Consider the following 21,391-nt stretch of genomic DNA (forward strand, 5'->3'; position numbering starts at 1 on the left):
AAAATCTATCAGTGATGCCACAGCACCTAGGTATGACGTCATCCAGAGGATTTTGTGCGAACGGCTTGTTTTAATTACGAGAAAAATAATTTTAACCATAATTAAATAAGGTGTTCCCATTAATAATTACTTAGATAAGTGATGGAACGTCACAAGTGAACAGTTAGCGAGATATAGCTGTTTAAAACATCTATTTACGAGCAAACATCCCCTTATTCGAGCCCTTTAAACCCACCACAATTAAAAATTAAGGGATCTTACGGAATTTAATTTACACAGTCTTATTACTCTTCAAAAATTCTACAAAACTGTTATTAAAAAACTTTTTATCGCCAAAAATAAAGGAGCTATGTTTATAAAACTAATTTTTTTTTCGAAAAATTCGAACAGTCCCCTTATAGAGCATTTTCAATGTACCTATATAATACCACAGAGCCGGTTCGTATACTGGATGACTAAAAAACTATTTGTATGTGTATTTTTATATATTTGTAAATTCGTATTTTTGTGTAAATAAATGTTTTTGTAATTCTTTAATTCAACTTTTTTTTCTGTATAGATCTATTAAATTGTCTACTTATAAAAATTGCAATGTTATTAAGGGTGGTTTTTAAGGGTTAAAATATTATGATACTATATCCTAAAGCATAAAACAATCATTATTTAACCAGTCAAAACCAAATTTTACCTATATTAAAGTTTAAAATATTTTTATATAACTCTTGACAATAAGGGTAGTTTACACCCCTAAAAATAATCAACGCCCTTGAGCATGATATAGAATATGAAGTACAGGGTAAGATGATCCTAACCTCAAATTTTTATGTAAATTGATGCAAGCCGAAATTATTCTTTTAGGATAAGTAAACTTTTCATATATATATAGCTCCAACAAGGGTGTTTTTAAGGGTTGAAATATTGTGATATTATATCTTAAAGCACAAAACAATCATTATGTAACTAACAAGAAGCAAATGTTGACAATATTAAAGTTTAAAATGTTATTTTATAATTTTTTACAATTAGGGGTGGTTTTCACCCTTAAAAAAACAAAAGCGTACAACGGCTCAATATAGAGAAATTGAACTAGAGGGTGAAATGAGCCTAATCCCAAATTTTTCTACAAATCTATGCTGGACGAAAAAATTGCGAGGTTTTGCCATTTTTCCAGCTTCATTTCCTCGACTATATGGACCGTTTGATGACTTACCACCCGGTATATTCTGTAAAGATCAGGATTTTATTGATTTTTTTTAATAAATAAATGTTTTATTAAAGTGTATGATATAGAATATTTTATTTCTATTGTTTCATTACCTCTTACAGCTCAAGAATGGTAGTTGTGTTTGTCGTAGCAGTGTCGATAATTTTTCTGTTGTCATGTCACGTCTCTTTCGTTAATTGTTGCTTTGTAAATTTAATTGGTCAAAATTTAATGGCGCCCCTTCTTTTTTTTGTGTATATTCAGTATTCTCAGTCAATTATTATCTATCCCATATTTTGTCTATTACCGTTTCATTAGCCCTTTTCGCATATTATTATTTATTCATTGTCTACCTCTTATTGCAACACCAGCTCAGCCCAAAGAACCACGCCCACATCTCTTTCGACTATGAGCAACGTGGACATCGTATCGCAAATATAAGCAATTGGACATTTCCATCTTTGGTCATTGCTTGTCACATCTAAGTATAATATCGTCCTGGTCCTTCTTGTTCAGCCTTTATGACCTGTTGTCCATCCGATCGTTATAAAGCATAAAATTAAATTTGTGCCAAGACACATGTTTTTACAATTATCTCTTCTGTTGTATTTGTAAACATTTCTCTTATGTAAACATTTTTTTTCTTTTAGGCTCTCTCGGAGAGAAGAACACATTGGCAAATATGGAGAAAGTATCCCTACATACATGTAACAAAGAAAGTGTGATGCAACCAGATGAAGAAAAAAATTGTGAAATTTGTATTAAGCAGCTTGGCCATAAAAGTTATTTAAACAAGCATATGAAAATATGCACTGGAAAAAAGTCTTACAACTGTGAAATTTGTTTTAAGCAGTTTAACCAATCATGTAATTTAAAAAAACATCTGACAGTGCATACTGGAGAAAAATCTTATAAGTGTGAAATTTGTTTAAAACAGTTCAGTGAAGCAGGTTCTTTGAAAAGACATTTGAGAGCGCACAGTGGAGAAAAATCCTGTGAAATTTGTTTTAAGCAATTTAGTCATGCATCCAGTTTGAAAATGCATTTACAAATGCACACTGGAGAAAAGACTTACAAGTGTGAAATTTGTTTTAAGCAATTTAGTCATGAATCCAATTTGAAACTGCATTTACGAATGCACACTGGAGAAAAGCCTTACATGTGTGAAATTTGTTCTAAGCAATTTAGTCAATTAGGTGATTTGAAAAAACATTTGAGAGTGCACACTGGGGAAAAGCCATACAAGTGTGAAATTTGTTTTAAACAGTTTTGCCAACCAAGTAATTTGAAAAGACATTTGAAAGTGCACACTGGAAAAAAATCCTGTGAAATTTGTTTTAAGCAATTTAGTCGTGCATCCAGTTTGAAAATGCATTTACAAATGCACACTGGAGAAAAGACTTACAAGTGTGAAATTTGTTTTAAGCAATTTAGTCATGAATCCAGTTTGAAAGTGCATTTACGAATGCACACTGGAGAAAAGCCTTACATGTGTGAAATTTGTTCTAAGCAATTTAGTCAATTAGGTGAATTGAAAAAACATTTGAGAGTGCACACTGAGGAAAAGCCATACAAGTGTGAAATTTGTTTGCAGCAATTTACTCTAGCAGTTGGGTTAAAAAAACATTTAAGAATTCACACTGGAGGAAAGTCTTACAAATGTGAAATTTGTTTAAAGTTATTTAGTCATGCAGCAAGCTTAAAAGTACATTTAAGCAGGCACACAGGAGAAAAGCCTTACATGTGTGAAATTTGTTCTAAGCAATTTAGTCGATCGATTGATTTGAAAAAACATTTAAGAGTGCACACTGGAGAAAAGCCTTACAAGTGTGAAATTTGTTTAAAGTTATTTAGTCATGCAGCCAGCTTAAAAGAACATTCAAGCATGCACACTGCAGAAATGCCTTACAAGTGTAAAATCTGTTTTAAACAGTTTACCCGATCAAGTAATTTGAAAAGACATTTGAAAGTGCACACTGGAGAAAAATCTTTCAATTGTGAAATTTGTTTTAAGCAGCTTACTAGAGCAAGTAATTTGAAACAACATTTGAAATTGCACACGGGGGAAAAGCCACATACATGCGAAATTTGTTTTAAGCAATTTAGTGAAATGCGTGATCTGAAAACACATTTGAGAGTACACACTGGAGAAAAGCCTTATAAGTGTGAAATTTGTTTAAAGTTATTTAATTATGCATCCAGCTTAAAAGAACATTTAAGCAGGCACACAGGAGAAAAGCCTTACATGTGTGAAATTTGTTCTAAGCAATTTAGTCAATCGAAGAATTTGAAAAAACATTTAAGAGTGCACACTGGAGGAAAGCCTTACAAGTGTGAAATTTGTTTAAAGTTATTTAGACATGCACCCAGCTTTAGAGGACATTTAAGAAGGCACACTGGAGAAATGCCTTACAAGTGTGAAATTTGTTTTAAACAGTTTAATCTACCAAGTAATTTCAAAACACATTTGGAAGTGCACACTGGAGAAAAATCTTTCAATTGCGAAATTTGTTTTAAGCAATTTAATTATGCATCCAGTTTGAAAATGCATTTACAAATACACACTGGAGAGAAACCGTACAAGTGTGAAATTTGTTTTAAGCAATTTAGTCAATCAGGTAATTTGAAAAAACATTTGAGAGTGCACACTGGGGAAAAGCCTTACAAGTGTGAAATTTGTTTAAAGTTATTTAGTCATGCAGCCAGCTTAAAAGAACATTTAAGCATGCACACTGCAGAAATGCCTTACAAGTGTAAAATCTGTTTTAAACAGTTTAACCGATCAAGTAATTTGAAAAGACATTTGAAAGAGCACACTGGAGAAAAATCTTTCAATAATTGTGAAATTTGTTTTAAGCAGTTTACTAGAGCAAGTAATTTGAAACGACATTTGAAATTGCACACGGGGTAAAAGATACATACATGCGAAATTTGTTTTAAGCAATTTAGTGAAATGAGTGATCTGAAAACACATTTGAGAGTACACACTGGAGAAAAGCCTTATAAGTGTGAAATTTGTTTAAGGGGGTATTAGTACGCTATGGTCAAGATAGGTGGCGAATTTGTAAACTAACGTTTAACAATTCTTTGAATAGATGGCAGCACGTACATATATTTTATTATTAAATTTAGTTCTCTGAACGACACAGCATTGATGCCACGCACTCGAAGTTACGATTCGGCACATTTCGCTCTCAGTCGTACTTTGTATTTACATACGACCGTTTTTAATTCTTTCTTTACCTGCCTAGGGTAAATTGTCATTAATAGATAATAAACGTTCATTCATTTGGAAATAGTTTATTATTTAATATTGTATTTACAGACGGCAATTCGTAATTCTTTACCTGCTCAAAAAGATTGATTTCAAACTAAAGAAATTTGCAATTATTTGAAATACAAATAAGTGCCTATTAGACAAGCGAAAACGGCGGGTTCGAAGGGAAAAATATTCCCATGAGATTTTTTTGCATAATCACATTCGTGAGATATCCCAGAATAAGGTTCAAGAAGTCGCCCACGTGAAAAGTGGGCCAATTTTTTTTTAACAATTTTTTTTTTAATCAAATTGCAAGAATCAATATTTTGGCCCGAACAATTTTTTTTTTAATTTTTTGGACCATTCTGGACAAAAAAGGTCTCTTATAATTTTTCTCTAAAGTTGATCGTTTTCGACTTATAAGCAATTTAAAATTGAAAAAAACGAAAAATGGCGATTTTCAAGGCTTAATAACTCGGTTAAAAGTTATTATTATGAAAGTCAATATATGACTAAATCAAAGTTTAAAGCCACCCCTACAAGATCCTGAAGAAATTTTTGTTATTATTTTATTACTAAGCTGTTATTTTTAAGTAAAGTTACGCGCCATGCACGTGTGCGGCCACTGTAAATTCTGAGTGCGAGAGAGAAGCCATTCCAGCAGCCCAATTGTGCATCGTACTCGCACTCACATTTACAGCGGCGTCAATATGATCTAACCGCTCTTTTTTATTAATTAAAAATAACAGCTTAGTAGTAAATTAATGACAGAGATTTCTTCAGGATCATGTAGCGGCGACTTTAAACTTTGATTTAGTCACTTTCTGACTTTCATAAAAATAATTTTTAACCGAGTTATTAAGTCTTAAAAATGGCCATTTTCGCTTTTTTCAAATTTTAAATTGCTGATAACTCGAAAAAGATCAACTTTAGAGAAAAATTATAAGAGAGTTTTTTTGTCCAGAATGGTCCAAAAAACCTAAAAAATAATAGTCCGGGTCAAAAATATTGATTTTTGCAATTTGATTAAAAAAAAATTGTTAAAAAAAGATTGGCCCACTTTTCACGTGGGCGACTTCTTGATCCTTATTCTGGGATGTCTCACGAATGTGATTATGCAAAAATATCTCATGGGATTATTTTTCCCAACGAACCCGCCGTTTCCGCCTTGTCTATATCTAATGACCAAAAAAGAATTATGCTAATTCTCAGAATGAAGATCGAGTATAAAATTAGTATTTTTAATAAATGTAAAATACGTAAGTCAATTAAAAAACAGCGTCACTACAAACTTTTTCATATTGAATGTTTTATCAACAAGAGAAGTTTTTTCCTCGGAAAATTTCACATTTTCATTTCATTTCTCATTTCAATATTCGAGGCAGAATAATAATTAGCCTAATGAGCCACTTACTTAAAACATTTTTAAAAGTGATATACGGCAGAATATATAAAAAATACGAAGAACAAGTATCATGGACAAAGATTGGCTTCCGCAATGCCTTGCCCTTAGGCACCCGAGAGGCTCTATTGACTGTCCAAGTGCTTATGCAGAGGTGCAGATATGTCAACTGTGACGTACCTATATATTTGTTTTATCGACTACAAAAAGGCATTTGATAGAGTACAACATGATAAGCTCACATACTCATCATAACCATCTTGGAGGAAACTGGATTAAATGATAGATCTAAACAACATTAGATATCCCGACGACGCAGTAGTTTTTGCAGATAGCTAGATGATTTGCAAAGAATAATGTCGCGCATATAAGACATAAGTAGTGAACATGGAATTTCAATACGAAAAAAAAAGAAAGTAATGGTAGTCATTAAGAGCGAAATATATTACATATACGGCTTTTGGTTAACCAACAACCAATTGACAGAGTGGACAGCTACACATACCCTGGTACCTACATAAATATTCAATGAGACCACTCTAGTGAAATAAAACAACGCATAGGAAAAGCGAGATCAGCGTTCATAATGATGAAGTCTCGTTTCAGAAGTCACATTTACCACTTGTTAACAAAATTTCTATTATCAGATCCTAAGTATTTTCTAGATTATTATACTGAGTAGAAGCCTGGACTCTTTCCAAAACTTCTTTAAGAAAACTCAAGGCATTCGAGATGTGGTATGACAGTCGCATTTTAAGAATTTCGTGGATGGGTCGTGTGACCAATGTTGAGGTCTTACGTAGAATGGGAAAGGAATGCGAGATTAACACACATTATTATCAAAGAGCGCAAAGTAGAATATCTTGGCCATGTTATGAGCAATGAACAGAGATTGCCGCTACTCATTCTTCAGGGCAAGGTATTGGGAAGAGAGGACCAGGGAGAAGAAGAATATATCTGAGAAACTGGTTCAATACCTACATCGACAAACAGACTATTCCGAATAGCAGCATGCAAAGTTAGGATAGCCATGCTGATCGCCAACATTCGGAACGAATAAGCACCGTGAGAAGAAGAATATCTCATTTTAAATTCTTCTTCATGTGCCTCGTCCGTTGCGGACATTGGCACGTTAGTCCAAATTATTGGCGTAAGTTTTGAAGTCATGAGTGTCTTCTTCTTCTGGGTCCACGTTTGCTCTCTATTTTACTCTGTATTGTCAGTGGCAGTATACGATATTTATCATGTCTCATAATGTGATCGAGGTATTCAGGTTTCCGTTTCTTAATTGTGAAAGAGATTTCTTATTTTTGTTTTCTCCTCAGCGCAATACCTCTACGTTGGTAGTGTGAGTCGTCCAGGACATTTTGAGGATAAGTCGGTACACCCACATTTCGAATTCCTCTAGCTTTTTCATTAATGTTTCCGTTATTGTCCAGGCCTCTGCTCCATACAGCAAGACCGGAAAGATATCATTTTAGCAGCCGTATTTTTAGTGGGATAGATATGTCGGATTTGATAAAAATATATTTCTCATGTTATTAGATGTTGCTCTGGTGTTTTCAATTCTAGATCGTAAAAATTCTGCACCAAGGTGAGATTCGAACTCACGACCTTTAGGTCCAAAGGTAGGCGTTCTTACCACTGAGCCACAGACGGATTACAATCATGATTGAAACTCAAACAAAGTCCAAAATGTTTACTGGCAGGGGGAGGGGCCACTTTTCTAAACAAAACCACGTGATTCGTGGTTCTATTATATTCTGACCTAACGTGATCGAGGAGTTTTCGTCCATGTTTATCATAATCTTTGTTTTATTATAACTCATCCTCAGTCCTATTTTTTCGGCTTCATCCTTTAATTCGTCTAGCATGGTTTTTAATGCTACTTTTATATCAGCGATTAAGATTATATCGTCCGCATATCGTAAGTAAATTTTTTTTGAAGACATCTTCCAGCGCTTGATTAAATAGTTTTGGAGATATTGTATTCCTGTCTAACTCTTCGTTTTAGTTGAACTGGTTCTGTTCCTACATATACACAATTTTATTCTAGTTGAGGCATTCCTATATATGTTCTCTATCAGATCTGTATATCTGTACCTATATCAGGTATCAGGAGTTTTTTGGGTCCCAATGTTCTACATTCTACACAATAAAACGCTTTTTCAAAGTCACAGCGTCACTACAATAACAATTTTTTTCATATCGAATGTCAACACGGGAAGTTTTTTTCCTCGGAAAATTTTACATTTTCATCTCATTTCTAATTCTTCTTCTTCATGTGCCTTGTCCGTTGTGGACGTTGGCTATCATCATAGCAATTTTAATTTTGTTTACAGCGTCTCTATAACTCGATCGATGTTAGTCCAAACCATTGGCGTAAGTTTTGAAGCCAAGAGTGTCTTCTTCTTCCGGGTCCACGTTTACTCTCTATTTTACCCTATATTATCAGCTGCAGTATACGATATTTATCATGTCTCATAATACATGACCGAGGTGTTCACGTTTTCGTTTTTTAATTGTGAAAGATATTTCTTTTTGTTTTCGAGTTGACGACTGTTCCAAGGTATACATATAATTCTACGTGTTGAATTGGTTGTTTATTTTCAATTGTCTGGCAGGTTTTTGAGTTTTGCTCACCAGTGTCCATTTTTCTTTTATTTATGTTGAAGGTTAAATTCTCTTTTTTCACTCGCTCTTTATAGGTACCCGGGTATGACAGGCCTGTCCATAAGATGCTGAAGTTAATCGATACTGCTAGCAACCACAACTGTATCGTCTGCATATCGGTTTATCTAATTATTACTCCAGTAAATTTCAATATTTTTTTTCACTTACGGAAATATTTGACATAAATTAATCAATGATTATACAATATTGTTTTGTCTACAATTTTTTTATTAGGATAATGCCTCAACAAATACTAATGGCCATTGGCATGTGTAATGTGTGTAAAAATGTCGACGTCATCGTCTTTACAAAGAGACGCTAATTGTATCCGAACAATGCATTATTCGCGGCCCTATAAAAATTAAATTTGCCAGAAAGTGAATAAAACTGAAATTGTTTTTAGATCCGCCCCACATAACATACTAGAGCTTACTTATGTTATCTATGTATTATGTCAAAACTAGTATAATCCCCCAGTAAACACTTTGAGACATTTTGAGCCTCGTTTAACTTTCAACCTTCGTATAACGTCACGGATTCAAGCATAAAAAATGTATATTTGTATTGTTAAGACACTGTGACGTTATACAATCATAATTGAAAGTGAAAGTCAAACAAGGTCCAAAATGTGTACTGGGAGGGGGTGGGGCCACTTTTCTAAACAAAACCGCGTGATTCATCGTATTTCCGTGGTTACAAAACTCGTTTTCAATTGTTTGTAGATTTTCTTAAAATCCGGCAAACGCGCATCTGTCTCCATTTAATACATCACTGCTGACATCTACTAAATGACACGTGAACTCATCTTCTCATCTATTAAGTGACAGCGGAACTAATTTATCACTAGAAAAATGCCAACTTATTGCTGTAATTTCAATAAAATCCCCAGATTGCAGCTTTTAACTAAAATTTTTACCTTTAGGTACAGTTAATTTAAAAATTATGGCAGTATGGACAATGAAATTTTGTTTAAAATAAAGCTTTTTGCATAGTTAATCGTTTCTGGTAGTTATTTTCCACCCAAGTTCAAAAATTATTATGCAAAACGAATTTTTATAGCAAGTTACGAAGTAAGTTATGACATGGACTCCTTTAAGTACAGTTATAAAAAATATACTGCTTTCTTTGGAAATTTTAACTAGATACTATTAAAATAGAAAGTCTACAGTTCACGTACCTACCCCTTTGAAGATTGGTTTTGAAATAGTGACGGTAACTGTACCTAAAAACTATATAAATTTTAACATTGTGTCATACCACCTTAAAGTTATTTAGTTATGCATCCAGCTTAAAAGAACATTTAAGCAGGCACACAGGAGAAAAGCCTTACGTGTGTGAAATTTGTTCTAAGCAATTTAGTCAATCTAATAATTTGAAAAAACATTTAAGAGTGCACACTGGAGGAAAGCTTTACAAGTGTGAAATTTGTTTTAAACAGTTTAATCTACCACGTAATTTGAAAACACATTTGAAAGTGCACACTGGAGAAAAATCTTTCAATTGCGAAATTTGTTTTAAGCAATTTAATTATGCATCCAGTTTGAAAATGCATTTACAAATGCACACTGAAGAGAAACCGTACAAGTGTGAAATTTGTTTTAAGCAATTTAGTCAATCAGGTCATTTGAAAAAACATTTGAGAGTGCACACTGGGGAAAGGCCTTACAAGTGTGAAATTTGTTTAAAATTATTTAGTCATGCAGCCAGCTTAAAAGAACATTTAAGCATGCACACTGCAGAAATGCCTTACAAGTGTAAAATCTGTTTTAAGGGCACCCAAAGACTGAAAATTTATTTTTTTTAAGTTTTTTACGTTATGATTGAAAAATATTCTCTGAAATCTTCTCTTTTCAACGATATATAACACATTATAGTACAAAATATCCATGGTTATCCATTAGAGTGTTTTATGTTTGTGCGATTTCCCGAATACTAGGTTTTTAACTTTTGATGTCAGATATCTCTGGATTCTTAGATGATATAAGGTCCAAATTTTTACAGTGGTTGTAGATAGATAATGTCTTAAAAAATAAAATCCCAACTTTTTTGGGTTTTTTTTGTAGGAGTATTTTAAAAAAATTTAAAATAAATGTTTCTTTCACTCTAACTTTACAAAAATCTACGCGGGACTAAACAATAGAGAGTTATTAGAGAGATATCGAAACCCTATTTTACATCGTCCTTTAATAAAAGATCCTTTATTTTGACATAAATAACCATGCTTATATGTCAAAAGTGTCAAAATAAAGGATCTTTTATTACCAAACGACGGTTTCGATATCTCTCTATTGCCAACGTCTTTTAAGTCGGCCTGTAATAAAAGATCCTTTATTTTGACATATAAGCATGCGCAGTATTGCGTCTTTAATTTTTGTCCTTTAATAAAATACAGGCCGCCTGTATTTCAGGAAAATTAGAAGACACCCTTCTTTTAATAAAAGTTCCTTTATTTTGACATAACGTGTCAAAAATGTGAAGAAAGGTCTAACTTCACTTGTATTTTGAATTTATCTTGTCTTGTCCCTTCTTTCTTTGGATTGATAATTTATGTATTGTGGGATTGATATTTGATTAAACTTTCATCATTAAAGTTGTGTGTTGGGTTTTCTTTATTAAAAAGAACTCTAAGTAATATTCTCAGATATAGATTATTGATGTTTTGACCCAAACGAATATAAAAAAAGAACATTTTATTGAAGTTTGAGTTATTACAAAAAGTTGTAAAAAGGAATATATAATGTAAATAATTTTAAAGTGTTACTAATTACAATGATCAGACATAGAATATCATTAATTCATTTATTAAACTCGATATATTTTTCATTTTTGTATAGAAATAAATATTTATTATAGATATAAGAGGTAATTTCAATAAATTTTAATGAAGGTTAGGATTTGTTAAAATTCTAGATTCAAAATAGAGTTCAATTCAACAGATATATAACAACAGGTTAACAAAATAAAACAAAGTTTCAAGTATGTATTTATTTTTGAAAATTTAATCTTTTATAGATTAGAAACTATAAAATTTTTAATCAGAAGTATTAATACACTTTTATTTTCATATCATCTTCTTTTGGTTCCTACCCGTTTCAAATCGTATTGCAAATTATATTAGCAATCATAACCTTCCTAGCTGCGATTTGAAACAGTTCCATTGATATTCTCCCTCTACCGGGTTTTCACTTACCTTTGACTCTACCTTTCAATATGTACTGCAGCAGGGAGTAATGGTGCTGATTTCTCATATATGTGTCCTAGATACTGCAGTTTTATGCGTTTAATGGTAAACACAATGTCTAATTCCTTTTTCATTCCTCCTAGAACCCCCTTGTTCGTGATCCATTCCATGCCGTCATTATTTGTTTATTTAAACACTGATAAAAAAATTAATAAAAAACCACCATAAAGCTTAATTCTTCTATTATATTTTTGTCTGTCGGGAAGTTTATCTGACAGATTAGATATTAGAGGACTTTTCATTTCCAGATAACTAATTATTGGGAAGTTTATATAACAGTATCCTTGGTACATGACAATTATAACGAAAAGCACTTTACCGAAACCTCACTAGACCGAAATGGTACATACATTTAAAAAGATTGCAGTAAATAATTATGCTAAGATTTTGAATATCTGTCTTTCTGTTTATTGTATTTTTTTGTATTATTTTATATATAGACTGTGTACAGTCTGATATAAAATAATTTTCATCCGTTAAAAAAATTAGTGGAGGTAAAAATAAATTAAGGGTAGAGTGACATTAACACCATTTTAACTGTTTCTAATAACCATCCAAATAACATTTAGTTGTAATTATATTATTTGTCTTATCTCTTTTACTGCGACAAATAAAAAGAAGAAGAAAAAATAAACAAAAAACAAAGCAAAAAAACAACCTCTAAACTCGCCAGTACTTTGTGCTGCGAGTCCTAAGCCTGGTTAAAGGGTGAGGGGAGGTTGATGTTACCCTTGCTCAGATTACAATCCTGTTTGAGCACCCTGTATTATGTACCTATTGCTTTTCGGTCTCCTACTGTTCGGTCTAGTGAGGTTTCGGTAAAGTGCTTTTCGGTCTAATGATTTCGGTCTCTACAGTAAACCAGTATCCTTAATATCTGTCTTTTCAGCTCCGGATTACTAGTTAACGGAAGTTTTTCTCTGTCAGATATCTGTTAGTATCTAATCTGTCAGATAAACTTCCTGATAACTAGTTATCCAGAGGTGAAAAGAGAGGCCCATAATGGATCGTAATGAACATATTTTAAATGATAAAAGATTATAACACCAATAGCATGTATATATTTATAAATTTTTTATTTAAAACCTGCTAATGATCATAAAATACTTAAAATCAGTCACCAATATGATATTTATTTATAAATTTATTAACAAACTGCAGTCCAATAAAAATAAAATTAGTTTAAGCTAGCTTTAAATGTCGAACAATATTTTTAAACAAACACACACACACACAATTTAGTTGCATTAGATTAGCTCCTGGTTGAAAATGTACTGCCACAGCTTCTATATCAATATCAACAGCACACTCACTGTTAATGAACTAATTATGTGTTATCGAGTTTAATTAAATGAATTTGTTAATAAATTATTTATTAGCTTATATGTTGTTTCAGTTTTGACACAGTATGTATACCTATATAAAAAGTGAAAATTCTATATTTGTTGCATTGAGGGTATTGTAATTCTACACATTTTAGATAGTCTTCCATTTGGTTTTACTTTCAGCCTATGGGCTAAATTTAAAATAGTTAAATGAAAAATTGCAATACCAACAATGCCCATACGAATAATTTTTGTGTATTTTTAAAACCATAAATTGATAAATAATCTAAACACGACATAAAAACTACGTTATTGATATCACGTAGGTTAAAACGTGATAAAAATGACGTCAATTGTGGTGGGACAAATTCACGTGACTTTCGACGTCGAATAAACGTGATAGACTGACGTGGTTTGGTGATAATTATGACGTCTTTTCAACCTTTTGTAAACGTTATTTGGTTGCCTAGGGAATTGGGTCAACTATCATGAACTAACAACCAATTCTTTCTAACACTGGTGACCAAAATGAAAATCGAGCTAACCTTGGTGAAACTGAAGATGACGTTATCGAAGGAGCTGAATGCTGCGATTGGAATTATGACGACATGGGGACCTTTATGACATGTAAAATGTAAATGTAAATTATTGTTCAATTAATTTTCAGACATTATTTTGTATTTAAAAATAAAAGACTATTTTTATGAAGCTACTCGAGTTTTTTTTTACATCGTTACTACCAAAAGTCGTTCATACCGCTTTGTATAGACAATCAAAATGCGTTTTCTCCTAGGATGACAATCTAAATGCAGTTTGTCCAACAGTTTTTTCGAGTTTTTTTGGGATATTATCAATACTAGATTTTTGGCATAGAGGTATAATATTTGAATGATTTTTTATCCATATTTTAGGAATATCAGTTTTTTGTTTAATTTCTTGCCAAACCCGTAGCAGTTTTTCTGTATTTGTCAAAATTACAAAAAATGGACAAAATGCATTTAGAAAATCTTCTCCTCAAATGTGAATTTGTTTTTCAGCAATTTACTCAAGAAGTCAGTTTAAAAAAACATTTAAAACTTCACACTGAAGGAAAGCCTTACAAGTGCGAAATTTTTTAAAGTTATTTAGTCATGCATCCAGCTTAAAAGAACATTTAAGCATGCACACTGCAGAAATGCCTTCCAAGTGTGAAACCTGTTTTAAACAGTTTAACGGATCAAGTAATTTAAAAAGACATTTGAAAGAACACCGCACATATCTTATGGAAAATATAGTGTCACTCAAATTCAATAAAATTGATACGAATAGATTCGTTTTAAATTAACGGTCAATTCTTATCATTGCGCCAACTCTTAATTATGATTAATTACGGCGCAAATTGCAATATAAGTTTATCGAAATCACATTTTTTTAGTCTATAAAAGTGTCAGTTACAATCACTATTGCTCTGGGTGCTATTCAAAATAGCTTAATCCCCGCTGGGCCTAAGCGGATTAGTGAAACTATTATAATAAGATGCTTAATAGCCCGAGAAGATTTATGAAGTACCGATAATTTGGGTATTTTAAAATATTTTTTCTCTCTAACTTATGTACGTACCCATTTGATTTCAGATTTATTTATATCAATTTCTGCTCTTATTATTGAAAATTCAGAGTTGGCGCAATGATAAGAATTGACCGTTAATTTGAAACGAATCTATTCTTATAAATTTTATTAAATTTGAGTGACATTATATTTTCCATAAGATGTGTGCGGTGTCCTTTCATACTGGAGAAAAATTTTACAATTGTGACATTTGTTTTAAGCAATTTAGTTATGCATCCAGTTTGAAAATGCATTTTCAAATGCACACTGGAGAAAAACTTACGTGTGTGAAATTTGTTCTAAGCAATTTAGTCAATCAAGTGATTTGACAAAACATTTGAGAGTGCACATTGGAGAAAAGCCTTACAAGTGTGAAATTTGTTTAAAGTTATTTAGTCATGCAGCCAGCTTAAAAGAACATTCAAGCATGCACACTGCAGAAATGCCTTACAAGTGTAAAATCAGTTTTAAACAGTTTAACCGATCACGTAATTTGAAAAGACATTTGAAAGTGCACACTGGAGAAAAATCTTTCAATTGTAAAATTTGTTTTAAGCAGTTTACTAGAGCAAGTAATTTGAAACATTTGAAATTGCATACGGGGGAAAAGCCACATATATGCGAAATTTGTTTTAAGCAATTTAGTGAAATGCGTGATCTGAAAACACATGGAGAAAAGCCTTACAAGTGTGAAATTTGTTTAAAGGTATTTGGTCATGCATCCAGCTTAAAAGAACATTTTTAAGCAGGCACACAGGAGAAAAGCCTTACATGTGTGAAATTTGTTCTAAGCAATTTAGTAAAGCAAGTGATTTGACAAAACATTTGAGAGTGCACACTGGGGAAAAGCCTTACATGTGTGAAATTTGTTTGCAGCAATTTACTCAAGAAATCAGTTTAAAAAAATAATTAAAACTTCACACTGGAGGAAAGCCTTACAAGTGTGAAATTTTTTAAAAGTTATTTAGTGATGCATCCAGCTTAAAAGAATATTTAAGCATGCACACTGCAGAAATGCCTTACAAGTGTGAAATCTGTTTTAAACATTTTAATCGATCAATTAATTTAAAAAGGCATTTGAAATTTCATACTGGAGAAAAATCTTACAATTGTTTAAAGCAATTTAGTTATGCATCCAGTTTGAAAATGCATTTTCAAATGCACACTGGAGAAAAACTTAGATGTGTGAAATTTGTTCTAAGCAATTTAGTCAATCAAGTGATTTGACAAAACATTTGAGAGTGCACATTGGAGAAAAGCCTTACAAGTGTGAAATTTGTTTGCAGAAATTTACTCAAGCAGGCAGTTTAGAAAAACGCTTAAGAATACACACTGAAGAAAAGCCTTACAAGTGTGAAATTTATTTTCAGCAGTTTACTCAAGCAGTCAGTTTAACACAACACTTAAGTATTCACACTGGAGAAATGCCTTATAAGTGCGAACTTTGTTTTAAGCAATTTGCCCAGGCAGGTCATTTAAAAAGCCATTTCAGAATACACACTGAAGACAATCCTTATAAGTGTGAAAGTTGTTCTAAGCAATTTAGTCAATCAAGTGATTTGACAAAACATTTAAGAGTGCACACTAGAGAAAAGCCTTACAAGTGTGAAATTTGAATAAAGCAACTTAGTCAATTAGGTGATTTGAAATAAGAATTCACACTTGAGAACAGCCTTACCAGTGCGAAATTTGGTATCAGCAGTTTACTCAAGCAGTCAGTTAAAAAAAACACTTATGCCCTGTTGCACCAACAGACTGTAAAACAATTGATTTGCTAACCGTCAATTCGGTGATTTAAATCAATGATCAATGATGATTTTGCAAACGAGTTGCACCATTCTAAGAAACTGTTGTAGACAATGTATAAGTGGCAACATCGTATTAGTACAAATTATTCTACAGGCCATTTCAGGATTTTGAATTGTATGTCACCGCTGGGATACAATTAATAAGTGTATGCCATTGATATAAAAACACACGTGTATTCGCAAAGACTAGAGTCTGTAGCACCCAAAAAGAAATTTTTCAAGGCTATGATTGGCCACAAATTTCGAGCTTGCGATTGGTCAAGAGGGGACCTTGTCAACTGTCCACTTGTCATATCTATCTGTAACCTCAGAAATTTAAAATAATTTATCAACGGTATATTTTAAATTTATAACGGGTTTATGCATTTATGGTATCTGATTATTATACACGTGGAAAACGATATTCGTTCACAAAACGATATTCGTTCACAAGTTCACATGATTTTTCAGTTCTAGTGAAATTAGAATAATTGGCTTCTCTTGTAGGTAAATATATTTTCTGTTAGAATGGATTCCAAGCACTTAATAAAAGGATCGAAGAATATGTGGGTGCACTCTTTTTTGACTTAACTAAGGCTTTGGACTCAATTGACATTATACTGCATAAATTAGAAGCCCTTGGTTTTCGGGCCATTTCTTGAACTGGTTACCCTAATAGCACAAGGACGTCCAATGGACGTCCTTCACGGACTTTAGGGACGTCCATTGGACGTCCGTTTTCGTCCGAGGAACGTCCTTTATACGTCCTATTTTGGTCCAAATGTCGCGCTACCGAACGTCCATTAGACGTCCATCTAAGGTCCGAGGGAACGTATAATGGACCTTAATCGGACGTAATTTGGACCTTAATCGGACGTAAATTGGACCTTAATCGGAAGTAAATTGGACCTTAATCGGACGTAAATTGGACCTTAATCGGACATAAATTGGACTTTAATCGGACGTAAATTGGACCTTAATCGGAAGTAAATTGGACCTTAACCGGACGTCCTAGGGGACGTGAATTGGACCTTAACAGGACGTCCAATTTTGGTCCAAATGCTACGTTGCCAAACGTTCAATGGAGGTCCAGTTAACATCCGAAGGGACGTTCGGTGGACGTCAATTGGGCCTTCATAGGACGTCCCAGTTTGGTCCAATGTCTTGCTGCCGAACATCCATCTAATGTCGTAGGAAATAAAAAATATATTTTTTAAGGAACTTATATTACATCTTATATTAAATTACAATTATTGGATATTACATTATTTACATTAAATTACAATACACTTCTCCAAGAAATTAACGCACCACCTTAAATATGGGGTATTTTTGATGTCTCGTATTTCCTAAACCTGTTGTTTCATCTAAGTCATTTTTTTATAATATTATAGCCTAGGCTATAGGTTACCTCCTTAAGCTTGTCATGCACAGGGAGCTATGCTGTAATATATGTACATTATATCATATCGCTCTCTATAGTAATGAGTGAGCCTGCAGACAGGAAACAAATGGTTCCGTATGTGCAGGCTCACTCATTACTATAGAGAGCGATGTGATATAATATATATTACAGTATAGCTCCCCGTGCATGACAAGCATAAGGAGGTACTTAACCTATAGCCTAGGGCCTAGGCTAGAATATTATAAAAAAATCACTTAGATGCAACAACATGTTTAGGAAATTCGAGACATCAAAAATGCCCAATTTTTAAGGTGGTGCGTAATGGGCTGTATATACAGGGTGTAACAAAAATACAGGTCATAAATTAAATCACATATTCTGGGACCAAAAATAGTTTGAATGAGCCTAACTTACCTTAGTACAAATATGCACATAAAAAAAGTTACAGCCCTTTGAAATTACAAAATGAAAATCGATTTTTTCGATTATATCGAAAACTATTAGCGATTTTTTATTGAAAATGGACATGTGGCATTATTATGGCAGGAATATCTTAAAGAAAAATTATGGTGAAATTTGTGCACCCCATAAAAATTTTATGGGGGTTTTGATCCCTTAGATCCTCCCAAACTTTTGTGTACGTTCCAATTCAATTTTATTATTGTGGTACCATTAGTTAAATTCAATATTTTTGTTTCTTAGTATTTTTCAGATAAGGCAGTTTTTATCGAGTTGCGACTTCTTTTTTAACATGTCTACATAAAAATTTTATGGGGGTTTTGTTCCTTTAAACCCCCCAAATGTTTGTGTACGTTCCAATTAAACTATTACTGAGGTACCATTAGTTAAACAGAATGTTTTTAAAACTTTTTTGCCTCTTTGTATTTTTTCGATAAGTCACGTTTTATCGAGATCTGGCTTCTTTTTTACTATGGTTCAAAATATACCTAAAAATGTAAAGCATAAATAAGTCTGCATATTATTACCAAGTCTCCATAATCGTACTTAACCATATACAAATATGTGGTGGATGTGACAATTCAAAATATTTTGATAAAAATTGACTTTTCGAAAAAGCAATAAGAGGCAAAAAAGTTTTTAAAACGTTGTGTTTAAATGGTACTACAATAATAATTAGATTGAAACGTGCACAAAAGTTTGGGGGGGGGGGGTTTAAAGGAACAAAACCCCCATAAAATTTTAATGGGGTGTCCAAATTTTACTATAGTTTTTTCGTAAGATACTGCTGCCATAATAATGCCACATGTCCATTTTCAATAAAAAATCTCTAATAGTTTTCGATATATTGGAAAAAATCACTTCATCTTGTAACTTCAAATGAGTGATAAAGGCACAGAGACTTAGATGGCGAGGTCACATTGAAAGGATGCCAAACACGAGGACTCCAAAAAGGGTACTAAACTACACTACAGCTTCAATAAAGAGAAGAGGAAGGCCGAAAAATAGATGGAAGCAAGAGGTCGAAAAAGATTTGGAAAGAATGGTGCTACAGGGTCAGAAAAGAAAAATGAATAACGGGAAGGAATGGAGAAAAATCACATATCAAGCCAGAGAAGATCTCAGTACATAAAGAAACGTGAAAATGAAGAAAAAAAAACAAACTTTTCAAGCCATGGGCCTCTAAGGCCCTTAGTGCTATTATATATATAATATATAACTTCAAAGGGCTGTAACTTTTCTTGTGTGCACATTTGTACTATAAGGTAAGTTAGGTCCAATCAAACTATTTTTGGTCCCAGAATATGTGATTAAATTTATGACCTGTATTTTTGTTACACCCTGTATATATCTACATACTTCGTCTAATTTACTAACTGTTGTGAGTCATCCGTGTCGTAGCATGTGACGTCGCATGATACCAACACGAAATATTTAGGCGGTAGGTGTGTTCTTTTTTAGAATCACTTTGCCGAGTACACTGGAATTACAGCCACTAGACATATTTTATTATATACGCGTAGAAATAATATTTGAAGATTTCTATTAATGTTAACCTAAAGAAATACACAATAATATGTTTCATTTAATTTGTATAAATGGATTATAAAGCGTTTTTATGTAGCAGATTTGTTCGGATCACACTGTAACTGTAATCGAACGAAGGTGACATTTTAGAATAAATTGGTAACATCCCAGGCAACCAAACGACGTTTTTATAACGTAGATAACGCGTCATAAAAATGACCAATTGACGTGTTCCTATGACGTAGTACTGACGTTGAAAATCACGTGTATTTGTCTCATCGATTTGACGTCATAATTGTGACGATTTTAAAACGTCATCGTACCTACGTTGTTTTCACGTCGAGATTGTGACGATTTTCAAACGTCGGTAAAATCACGTCTTTAATACTTTCAAAAAGTGACCTCTTTCAGATGTTTCAAAATAGTGTAACAATAGGTAACATGAAACCTATGGGCCCACGCGCCTACGTCCCATGTGTCGAAGATATACTACCACTTGTTTAAGATCGCTTGTGCACTAGAAGCCATCTAACATTGATTCTGAATGATTGTACCAGCCCTCGCATTATAGAATTTTCACTATTTATATAGGTATACCTACTTACTGTGTCTAAACTGAAACAACATATAAACTAATAAAGAATTTATTAACAAATTATCTTAATTTAACGCTGTCCATTAAATCAAAAAGAATCATGAACAACTCATTGTGGGGAATACCTGTATACAGTACCTAGTACATGAGCGTCATTTTTCTTTGCCATCTCATAGCTAAATCTTGTAGACTGCTGAAGGAATCTTAGAAGGCTAAACATTAATTTAATTAAACTCGATAACACATAATTAGTTCATTAACAGAAAATATCAAAGACAAATAAACATAATCTAAAACAGTTGTCAAGAAGAATTACTGCATTAAACTAACTCACTAAGCATTAACACGTTTCTTCAACTGAATATCTAAATGAAAAGTCTTATTTTATTACACAAGACACAAACCACGTAAACAATAAATAAGAAATTTCTTATGACCATTTAACAAAGTTTTTTGGAGTCAATACAAACAAGCACCTCCCAATTTTGTGACGTCAGATTTAAGCTGTCTGAAACGAAAACGTTTATTAAACGTATTTTTAACGTCATTAATCTTACGTATTTAAAATCACCTACAAAAGACGTCTGTATGACGTAATGTTCAAACACGTGTATATATTCAACCAAAACTGACGTTTTCCCGACGTTATATGACGTCATTTGGTTGCCTGGGATTTGACAGTTGCGGTGATGACACTTCATATTTGTTTATATTCTTTACTATAAGTATCTGTTTTATTTATTATATTTACTGTCTTTATTATTTACTTTACTATAAGAAGATCCTCTACTATAAAAATATAAATTTCACCTAATTTTATAATGACTTGGAATAATCGAGGTATCTGACAAAACTTTTTTAGTTGTTATTGTAGACATACTTATACAAAGAAACCTAACGGCTTTTTGCCAAGAGTTCGGAGCCGTT

General features: G+C 32.7%; 1 protein-coding gene across 5 annotated transcripts in view; it reads left to right on the top strand.

The window, feature by feature from the left end:
- LOC126881800 (zinc finger protein 845-like) overlaps window positions 1–21,391 on the top strand; it is a 274,174-nt gene that overhangs the window by 73,364 nt on the left and 179,419 nt on the right. For 2 of the 5 annotated variants that reach the window (XM_050646384.1, XM_050646388.1), the window contains one exon: window positions 1,855–13,162. The exons of the other annotated variants lie outside the window; for them this stretch is intronic. In XM_050646384.1, the coding sequence (XP_050502341.1) occupies window positions 1,855–4,115 (2,261 nt within the window). In that variant the 3' untranslated portion in view covers window positions 4,116–13,162. Of the gene's footprint in view, window positions 1–1,854; window positions 13,163–21,391 lie in introns of those variants that run through there. 5 annotated transcript variants of the gene reach the window in all.

The sequence above is a fragment of the Diabrotica virgifera genome, chromosome 1 (genome assembly GCF_917563875.1).
Source record: "Diabrotica virgifera virgifera chromosome 1, PGI_DIABVI_V3a".
NCBI classification, from domain to species: Eukaryota; Metazoa; Arthropoda; class Insecta; order Coleoptera; family Chrysomelidae; genus Diabrotica; species Diabrotica virgifera.